Source organism: Misgurnus anguillicaudatus, chromosome 19 (genome assembly GCF_027580225.2).
Source record: "Misgurnus anguillicaudatus chromosome 19, ASM2758022v2, whole genome shotgun sequence".
Taxonomy (NCBI): Eukaryota; Metazoa; Chordata; class Actinopteri; order Cypriniformes; family Cobitidae; genus Misgurnus; species Misgurnus anguillicaudatus.
In genome coordinates, this window is record NC_073355.2 from 8,635,974 (window position 1) to 8,646,645 (window position 10,672).

The 10,672-nt window shown below is 35.7% G+C and overlaps 1 protein-coding gene and 2 non-coding genes across 3 annotated transcripts in view; 2 read left to right on the forward strand and 1 right to left on the reverse strand.

Annotated features, from left to right (window-relative positions):
- Positions 1 to 10,009, forward strand: part of slc25a10a (solute carrier family 25 member 10a) — a 229,429-nt gene extending 219,420 nt beyond the window's left edge. The window contains exons 2-11 of the mRNA XM_073856876.1: positions 2,793 to 2,914; positions 3,072 to 3,186; positions 3,269 to 3,317; positions 3,500 to 3,541; positions 3,629 to 3,672; positions 4,976 to 5,046; positions 8,481 to 8,573; positions 9,540 to 9,617; positions 9,705 to 9,761; positions 9,842 to 10,009. Of these exons, the coding sequence (XP_073712977.1) occupies positions 2,793 to 2,914; positions 3,072 to 3,186; positions 3,269 to 3,317; positions 3,500 to 3,541; positions 3,629 to 3,672; positions 4,976 to 5,046; positions 8,481 to 8,573; positions 9,540 to 9,617; positions 9,705 to 9,761; positions 9,842 to 9,949 (779 nt within the window). The 3' untranslated portion in view covers positions 9,950 to 10,009. The remainder of the gene's footprint in view (positions 1 to 2,792; positions 2,915 to 3,071; positions 3,187 to 3,268; positions 3,318 to 3,499; positions 3,542 to 3,628; positions 3,673 to 4,975; positions 5,047 to 8,480; positions 8,574 to 9,539; positions 9,618 to 9,704; positions 9,762 to 9,841) is intronic.
- LOC129436933 (small nucleolar RNA U3) lies at positions 159 to 372 on the reverse strand. Its single transcript, XR_008642002.2, has one exon. It is a non-coding gene; the product is annotated as a small nucleolar RNA U3 (small nucleolar RNA).
- LOC129436996 (small nucleolar RNA U3) lies at positions 1,190 to 1,403 on the forward strand. The gene has a single exon (XR_008642051.2). It is a non-coding gene; the product is annotated as a small nucleolar RNA U3 (small nucleolar RNA).
- Positions 10,010 to 10,672: the final 663 nt, after the last annotated feature.

Sequence of the window (10,672 nt, forward strand, 5' to 3'; positions counted from 1 at the left end):
ACTATCTAGCAAAAATGGCCCAAAAATTTTTTTTATAAAAAAGAAACACTGCTGTAGAATTTGTGATAAGTAACACTAATAGTGCACTCTAACAAAAAACTGTCAGTATGTACAAGTAAAACAACCTTTGTTATCTTTTGCTCTCAATCTCAAAAAACCCCACTCAGATCATGCACTTCTCCTCTTTAATCTTATTGAGATTAAAGAACATTCATCAATAGCAATGATATGTGATAATAATCACCAACCATTCCTTGATTCACACTCAGAGAAACACATCAATACTCTTCATCGTGGTTCAAGAGACTCAACACTTTCGAAACACATTTCCTAGTTTAAAACTATAGAAATGATCCCTGAAAGCATAGTCTTGATGTCTCACTGTGCTTACTGAACACACCTTCAGAGAGACGATGAACCTCAATGATGGTAAGTTGTGTCTTTATGATTCTGAGAGGGACAAAATGCTCAGAAACACAAAACTATAAAACCTTTCAGCATGGAATGTAGTTAATGAATTAATGAATGTTTGCAAATCTGTTAATAACAATGCGTTATTTATAGTATTAAGAATACAACAGTGGCATGGGCAGTCATGGCCTATTTGTTAGAGCAGTTGTTTGACCTTTCTCTATTAATACAATCTGTGCTGGGATTACAAGTTGTTATTGTGTCACTCAGATTATGAGATCCTGTGGGGATTATATCAAACATGTTTAAAAATATTGTGGCGTCTGTGATAGTTTGAGACAAGGTTGAATCATACTTATACTTAACGACCTTCAGCGACCGCAACGAGCTCTGATTTGGTCGCTATTCAAGGGTTTTGTCACAGACCTGGGAAATCTGTCTGCAAAAGCAAAATCCCGCCAAAATCCAACCTGGAACCAGTCGCAACCTGCAGGCCTTGAGACTCAAACCGGCAACTCTCAGGTGACAATCCCGACTCTCTAACAAATAGGCTACAACTGCTCATGCCACTGTTGTATTCTTAATACTATAAATAACACGTTGTTATTAACAGATTTGCAAACATTCATCAATTCATAAACTACAGTCCATGCTGAAAGGTTTTATAGTTTTGTGTTTCTGAGCGTTTTGTTCCTCTCAGAGTCATAAAGCCACAACTTACCGTCATTGAGGTTCATCGTCTCTCTGAAGGTGTGTTCGGTAAGTGCGGTGAGACATCAAGACTATGCTTTCAGGGATCATTTCTATAGTTTTTAACTAGGAAATGTGTTTCAAAAGTGTTGAGTCTCTTGAACCACGATGAAGAGTGTTGATGTGTTTCTCTGAGCGTGAATCAAGTGATGGTTGGTGATAGTTATCACAGATCATTGCTATTGATGAATGTTCTTTAATCTTAATAAGCTTAAAGAAGAGAAATGCATGATCAGAGTGGATTTGTTATTTGAAATTGAGAGAGAGAACATGATGATGGTTTGTTTATGTAAACAAATATTAAATGCAGGAATTATCAAAAAAAAACATATTTGCAAATTTGTTTAAACCGTCTTTATATATCAATACATAATTAAAATGTAAGTACTTTGAAGAAGAGAGTATAAAAATCTCATGACTGTTTTAAACACAGCTCATTTTTCCATTCGCTCCGCCCCCTCCCTTCTGGGTTTCTTCTAAAGCCACGCCCCCAAAACACATGAACGCATGGCGCTGACCGGCTCTTCTGGGAGAAGCATTTACCAGACGAGCGGAGAGGAAGGAGCGCGGTGCATGTAATAACATCATGTCACAATCACATACAATTAACTTTATCACCAGGAATATAACCAGATAGGATGGCTTTTAGTACTCACTATTAAGCCAGTGTTTTGCATGGAAGAGTTTCCGTGACGAAAGCATTGTTGACTCTGATGAGGACTACACTCCGGAGACAATACTGCTACCGCATCATCAAGGAAAAGCCATGCGATATTTACTCTTGTTTGATTGCTTCGTTTATTCCTTTGTTTGCCTTGTTTGCCTTCGCTGACTGGATATGCAGGTACTGTGAGTTCTGAATGCACTTTTTCTGTCATACTTTTGCTCTTCCTAGAGTGCCTCATACACGTTCAAATCAATCGGGTGTGCGCATGTGTGGGCAGATCCCATAGCAACAGGGGTGGTGCCATGGTCGCGAGAGAGAGTGATAGTCGCGCAAGCCAATCATTTGTTTCGTCCCGAATGGAAATAATTAACTGTGGTTAAAACAATCGTGAAAGGTCTACAGATACTCGAGTTTTGTACTCTCTTTTTCGGAGTACTTACATTTTAATTATGTATTTGTATATAAAGACAGTTTAAACAAATTTGTAAAAAAAATAATTCCTGCCTATCCTGCCTTTAAGATGCATTTGTTTGTCTTGTAGTGATGTGACAGTGTTGTAGTTTTTGCCTATTTCAACAAATATGCTGATGGATTTTTGGTGGAGTGCACTATTGGTGTTGGTTATCACGGGTTCACACTACAGGATTGAAAAACTACCTGAATCACTGTGTTGCTCAAACTGCGTAAAATGCCCATGGGTGCAAAATTGTGTGCAAATGCATTTGCTATTTAAACAACGTGGTTCTAAATGTGAAAATGATAACTGCGCTGCGTTGAACTAGCAAAAGACACTTGCGTCGCGCATTGCGCCAGGTGTATGGTAGGACCCCAGCTTCAGTTTTTTATAAATTGGGTAACCACCTAGTGGATAATAGCAGAATTACAGCATCATTGGCAGGGAAATGTTTTCTCTTAATTGGCTGGATCTTGAGTTGGAGTACCTAAATCAGAATTTTTCACTTGTAGGTTCATCTGCAGACCCAACAGGAGGTGAAGTTGAGAATGACAGGTATGGCCATGCAGGTGGTGCGCAGTGATGGGGTGATGGCGCTTTACAATGGGCTCAGTGCTTCCCTCTGCAGGCAGGTGGGTATCTGGACCGTAGTATCAGTGAAACTACAGTCTGTCTGTGATCAGGCTGGTAAACTTGATAGGCTATTTCAACTCGGTTCTCTTTTCCTCCAAAAATTCTGGTACAAGTGGTTCAGTTCTTTAGCGACTTTATATTCTGTCTGTTTTTTAGATAACATACTCAATGACCCGTTTTGCTATTTATGAAACGGTGAGGGACAAGTTATCCAGTCGAAATCAGGGACCGATGCCTTTCTATCAGAAGATCTTACTGGCTGCTTTTGGAGGTAAACATGTGTCATTGTCACAAAGTCATTTCGTCTGTAATGCTGGCATGTAAACTTCCTTCTTAAATCACTTCATCTATAGGTCTTACTGGTGGGTTTGTTGGGACACCAGCAGATTTGGTTAATGTCAGGTGAGTGGGATTTACATAATGTAGGCTTGATACAGAGGAACGGCAGTGTGGTTGTCAGTGTTTATAAAGAGCAGTCAGTTTGTTTTTGAACAACTGTAGGTTTAAAGCAATGCACTTTTTTGTAAAAATTTAAATATGCTGTCAGATGACTGTGAGAATATACATATTGGTCTTTTGAACAGAATGCAGAATGATGTTAAGCTGCCCCCAAAGCTCAGGAGAAAGTGAGTATCAAGACACAAGTAAATGAATCATGGGTATTAATGTTACTACAAAATAAAATCATAATCCATCATAACATGTTTTTGCAGCTACGCACATGCTCTTGATGGATTGATCCGTGTCTGGAAAGAAGGTAAGAAAAATCAGATTTAGCATAAGACTTGAAAAAAACTTGTAATGAAAGATCTGTCTGAAGAAATATTGTGCTTTGTCGCAAAATATCACATAGCCCAGATAGCATGCAACCATTGAAAACAATGTTAAAAATCGTTGATTTGTCAATGTTAATACCATTGAATCAATATCAGGTTTGCACCCTCCGTTAATATTGAAAAAATATTGAAATTTCAACAAATCACCATTATCGTGATCAGTGTTTACTTTAGTTGGGCCCTTTACTCTTGTGTTTTAAAGTCAAGTTTTCTTTGGCTGTTGAAGCAGTGTTTTAAAGTACATCTGCTATTGCAAATAAAACAAAGATCTAATGTTATCAAGAAGTTTAATTCTTGTAGATATACCTAAATGATATTAATGAAATACTGTTAAAGTTATGCAAAAGTTGTTATTATGGTACTAGTTGGAAACAGTGGCAGGTCTGTTATTTTGAGGATTATAAAAACACTTAAAGAGTTAAACTACTGAATCTATCTCTGACATCATGAATCGGTCTATGAATCTCATCAATGGTGATGATCAACAAAAGAAAGCTTCATGCTGCAATGCATGCTGGGTATCATGGTAGTACTAAACTAATTTATGATTCCCAGCATGCATTGCAGTTGATCGTTTTATATGAATTTGTTTGATGATTGTCACCATTATTGAGATTTGTAGGATGAGTAATGATGTCTGAATGTGTCAGCAGTTTTTCTGCTTATCTTGTCACAGTGGATTTACAAACCAGAACAATTATAATAGTCAAAAATTGATCAACATAATCAAGTAAAGCAGCTTAATTTTATATCATCTTGACATCTTGAAAGAAAGCAATCAGTTTCAACCTAACTTTGAAACACATCTTTCATTTCCGATGCACATATGTTACTACACAAACGGGTAGAAGAAAAGAAAGATTTAACTTGAATATCCAGAGTCAAGGACCCAACTAAAGCAAACACTGATCACAACAATGGTAATTGTTGAAATTTCTATATTTTTTCGATATTGATGGAGGGTGCAAACCTGATGTTGATTCAATGCAATTAACATTGGCAAATCAACTGTTTTTAACATTGTTTCAATGGTTTGCATGCTATCTTGGAGACTAAATTGCAGATATGTTTTGGTGCTGAAAAAGTCTGCATCCTAAACTTTCCCACAGCAGTGACAGTACTGTAATCTTTATACTTCCATCAGAAAAAGAGACAGCTGAGGTCATTGCTTTATTCATAAAACACTGTTTGCCTTTATGACCTGCATGTTGTCTCTTCTTACAGAGGGAGTTCGAAAGCTTTTCTCTGGGGCCTCTATGGCATCTAGTAGAGGTGTGCTGGTCACTGTGGGACAGGTAATGTAGGTCATTATTAACTCTTTCATTTAATGTCTACATTTTTTCACCTTTTGAATCGTCTGACATGAACACCCACAGTTTGTTTTGCTTTGTGTTGTTAATAAGTGTACTTAAGTGTACTTTATAGTCATGCATAAAAAACTCTGCGTCGCATTTCTTCATAGGCATTTCTGCTTGCGATGGTAAGAACAAAGATGGACCAAGTTGAGGAGTGATTTTAAAAAGTCGCTGTCTATTTACCTCCATCACTGTTGGTCTTCTTAAAGGGGTCATATGAAATATTTTTAAGATGTAAAATAAATCTTTGGTGTCCCCAGAGTGTGTATGTGAAGTTTAAGCTCACAGATACTTCAGATAATTTATTATCGCATGTTAAAATCGCAAATTTGTAGGCCTGAGCAAAAGTGGGCAGTTTTTGGTTGTGTCGGTTTAAAATGCAAATGAGCTGAGGAAATGCAAACACTGACCGCGTTTACATGCACCCTAATAATGCGATTATAATGGGATTTTGTCAATACTGTGATTATACTTTACCTCATGTAAATGCAATAATTTGATAAAATTAATGCGATTAAGCTCATAATCGCAGTCAGTATAATCGCATTAAAAGAGGTGGCGTACGCCGTTTATAATCGCAGTATGCGTCCATGTAAACGCTTTAATCGCATTTATACCGCACTAACTGAAGTGAGCGTGTGTTTTAGTCACGCACCTTAACCACAAATTCATTTTAAACTTGACATTAGGAAGTTTTACATGAACTCTGCCAACACAACTCGCTGTCAGCAATCTGCCTTCATCCAGAAACAGCTCAAATAACACGACAGGAGTGTATAAAAGCTTTAAGGGACATTATAACGATAATTATAACGATAAATATATTACCACCTCATAATGATAACTTCATTCGCTCAACGAGCGCGGCATTACCTAATATTGGATATTTCTTGTAATAAAAACTTTTTTGAAATTGTTTACATGTCACTGAATGTATGCTGATGCATTTACACAGCGGGAAACCAGCAGATGTCCTCAACTCGTTGCGTTTCGCGTAACTAAACAATGAATGTACTAGGTTAATATCTTACCTTTTGGCGTAGTCAGTGTGGTAGAAAAATTTCACAGCAACAACTGCATCAGCTTTGGATACCTGAGGTAATTTTATGTTATAACCTCAGCAATGAATGAGCTTTCTACTGCATTTAAGTGCGCGTGCACTTCAAGTTCAAATAAATTTGATTGGCTGTCAATGGTTTATCGTTCATCATGTGCCAAAATCGCTATCGTTATAGTTGTTGTGTGAGCTCTGCTATTATAAAACGATTTTAAAACTATATTTTTATATCATGTGAACGCCCTTTAAAGGCACTGTCATATTTATATCTTCATCACGCCCCGGGTAATGAAATACATCTATAACAACGTGTTTGTCATTTAACGTAAGTAGATTAAAACAGTGGACCATATATGCGAGTGCATCATTTGTGCTCTGCATTGGGCTATGTGTGAATAATCCGAAAATAATAACTGCATGTAAACCGGAGTGAAGAGGTTAGCTCCTGTCATGTAAACATCTTACTGCAATTAAGACCTTACTCGCATTATTGGAAATAATTGCATTATTGGTGTGCATGTAAACGTGGTGACTGATCACATTGATGGTGGTTTGTTGTAATTGAAACTCAATTGTGCTGTCGATTCCTTCTTTTCTCCATCTTTCTATCTGCACTAAATGGCAATGCTGTGGTTGGATAGTGCAGATGAAGGGGGCGGTATTATTGTAATTCGCCTTGCTATCACAAAACAGGCGAAATCTGAACGACCTAATTTTTCACATGCATTTTTCAAATGGCTTACTCAAATTAAGTTACTGTGTTGATATTTATCACATTTTCTAGGTTGATAGAAGAACTGGGAACCCAATTATAGCACTTAAACATGAAAAAAGTCTCAAAGACCCCTTTAAATCATACACAACAAGCTGCTTCTCCCTCTTCGTTTGTTGGTGTACTGGACCAGTTCTTCTTCTGCGTCTGTGGGTTACATGCGTTTATACTGCCTTCTAGCGGTCTGCATGTGTAATTGCACGTCGACAAATTGCTCGTTCCCTCAATTCAATTAAGTAATGGGTCTCCCAAAAACGTACATATTTAAGTTCACTTAACTTGGTGTTTATAAAGACTAAACTTAAATTGTCATTTAATTTTATATAACAATGTGTAATGAAGGTATTCAGAACAGTGACTTCACAAAAAAAAACTATAATTTTAAACAAAAAACATCAATAATGCTTCAAAGAGTGTAAAACTCTAAGAAAATTTTATTATCAACTGTTTATATGACCCTTCAGTTGTTACTCTTTGAGCAAATTTAAATCATTCAAAAATTTTACGCGCAAGGGCTTATGGGTATTCCTTACAGCATTTTGAACTGGTAACTTATTCCCCGCCAGCCTTTTTTTTTTAAAGTTGACGGGCAGCATTTTTTGTGATTTTCACAAAAGTTTCACAAAATGCTTTCCAGGAAAATTTTCATCTAAAATATATAAACATACATATATATCAAATGTGGTTTCGGACTTACTTTTTCATTTGCCTACTGCTTTTTGCCTACTACAGTATATATGGCAGTATGCGGTTTTGGATTCAGCCAGAGTTTAAAATCAGTTAATAATTGTTTTGCTTTCGTTTTATATCAGTTGGGTAAGTGTGCTATCTAGTGGATAATCGCGGTATCACAGATTAACATAAAAACTCATCAGGAACACGTTTTTTCATGCAAATATTTTCTCATAATTGGCGAGATAACTCATCAATGGCAGGGGAAGAGTTAAATTTAAGTTAATTGGACTTACATGTTTTAAGTTTATGGTTTTAGTGAGTGAATAAGCTAAATAAACAAAGATAGTTAAGTTATGGATGCAAAATGCAAAATTTAAGTCATGATTGCTTGACTTTTTGAGTACAAACAGCATTGGGGCTTTCAGTGAAGTTTCCTGAAGGTATACAAAATAATAATAATAATTCATATGAAAGTCTTGACCTCTAGCTCTTCTCTTCATGCGAGAGTTTATGCAAACAGCTCAGCGTACTCCTTGACTCTTGAGGTACTGTATGGATATCGAGGTACAACTGTTTAATAATACCTAATAAAGTTACTTAATAAGGGTAATTTTTCACAGACTAGGTCGCACGTATTGCTGAATTATTTATTTAAGACAATAGGTGTGTGGTGAAACTTTGCTGTGATGTTTACAGCATTACTTTAGAGAATGTGTAAAGTCCAGCCAATCAGATTTGACCTGCCGATTTCAGACAGCACTTGTGTCATTCATCCAGTGGTCAGTAAATAGGCTGTGAGTGATCTGCTAAGACTACTGAGTCGTAACATAGACAAGTCTTATTTTCTAACTAGTCTCTTTGTCTGTCTAGCTCTCCTGTTATGACCAGGCCAAGCAACTGGTTCTGGGAACCGGTGTGATGACCGATAACATTTTCGCTCATTTTTTGGCCAGTATCATTGCGGTAAGTTTGTCTTTACCTCATCAGAAACCCATTAATAACTATTCTTTACTGTTTCAATAATAATTTCTTATGACTTGAAATGAAGAATCTCTAAATAATGCCGGTTGTTTATGCCACTGTTCCTTCACTGTCATAAGAAAAATAGGTCACTGGGGCAGTACCCTCACTGCAAAAAAAAAAAGACTTTCTAATTTTTGTCTTGTTTTCAGTAAAAATATCTAAAAATTCTTAAATAAAGATGTATTTTCTTGATGAGCAAAAGGACCTAAGAAAATAAGAAAATATAAAACTTAAGTGAATTTGTGCTTAAAACAAGCAAAAATATCTGCCAATGGAGAAAATTTTGCTTGAATTAAGTGTTTAAGAAAAAAGAAATTCCCATTGGCAGATATTTTTGCTTATTTTAAACACAAACTCACTTAAATTGTATATTTTTTGTCTAAAAACTAGACTTATTTTCTTAGGTCATTTTGCTCATCAAGAAAAAGCATCTTAATTTAAAAAAAAATGATATTTTTACTGAAAACAAGACAAAAATACTAACTAAGAAAGTCAGTTTTTGCAGTGCTTTGAAAAGGACCTAATATGTACCATTTACACTGCAAAAAACGATTTTCAAGTAAAAAAATTCTAAGTATTTTTGCCTTGTTTTCAGTAAAAATATCTAAAAATTCTTAAATTAAGATGCTTTTTCTTTATGAGCAAAACGACCCAAGAAAATAAGTCTAGTTTTTAGACCAAAAATATTAAATGTAAGTGGTTTTGTGCATAAAACAAAAAAAATTGCCAATGGGGTAAGCAAATTTTTCTTGATATTTTTGGTCTAAAAACTAGACTTATTTTCTTGGGTCGTTTTGCTCATCAAGAAAAAGCATCTTCATTTAAGAATTTTTAGATATTTTTACTGAAAATAAGACAAAAATACTCATAATTGATTATTGTTATTTCATTGTGTCTTCTGTACAGGGAGGCTGTGCCACTGTCCTCTGTCAGCCTATAGATGTTGTTAAAACCAGACTGATGAATTTAAAGGGAGAATACAGGGTAAAATCTCTTTTACTGTAATTCAGGAATATTTTCAATTCATGTGTCTTGTATTTTTCAGTTGTGACGCTGTAGTTTCTATGTTAGGGGGTGATTCATTGTCTGACCGATACTGCTAAACTTGGACCTAAAGCTTTCTACAAGGTAAAGCATTGTTCATTTTGCACTTAATAATCTGTTATACATGCACAAGTCTCTGTCACTTATGTGGTTTGTCTCGGCAGGGCCTCGTCCCGGCTGGATTACGTCTGATTCCTCACACTGTTCTAATTTTCATCTTTCTGGAGCAACTTCGACTGTACTTTGGTATTCGAGTCATCACATCTACATAAACTCTTACTCAGAGGCCATGCTTACACCTGGTATTAATAAATATTTTGGGCATGCCAGTATATGGGTGTGATCAAGATCATAGGCGTTAGCTTGATATTTGAGCCTGGGGGCCAGATTGGTCTATAGTATCTGAACATGTGCTATAATTTATACCGCAAATTAGATCATTAAAATGTTTGAAAAACATCTTCATTGACTACATTAAAATAATATAGCCTGAATGTTAGATTTAAAAAAAACATAATAATGAATTACAGAACTATAACACAGGTAAAAGTAAAGAATGAGGACAATTATTTGTATGTTTTTATTAATAATATTAATACTTTAGTTAAATGACTTCCACTTTATTTAAAAACTTCCGTTTTTATTATAAACAGTGATCAAATATTGAATGATCCCAAATCATAATGAATTACATAAACAACCTTAACCCCAATATACACACTGCATTTTGACATTTTCTTTACTTCTAAAGTACAACATAATACAAATCCTAATTCAAAATACAAGTTAAAACGATACGGAAATGTCAAATGCAGTGAACAGTACATTAGATAATGAATTTATACAATCTTTGAGGATAAATAAACTCCACCGAAGGTGAACACGCCAGGCGTTGTTCTACAAATGACCGCTTGAGGGCGCTTTGGAAGCGCTTATGTGCGTTGGTTGCAATTATACAAACCTCCGCGAAATTACTTTCTTACAAGTATCAGATT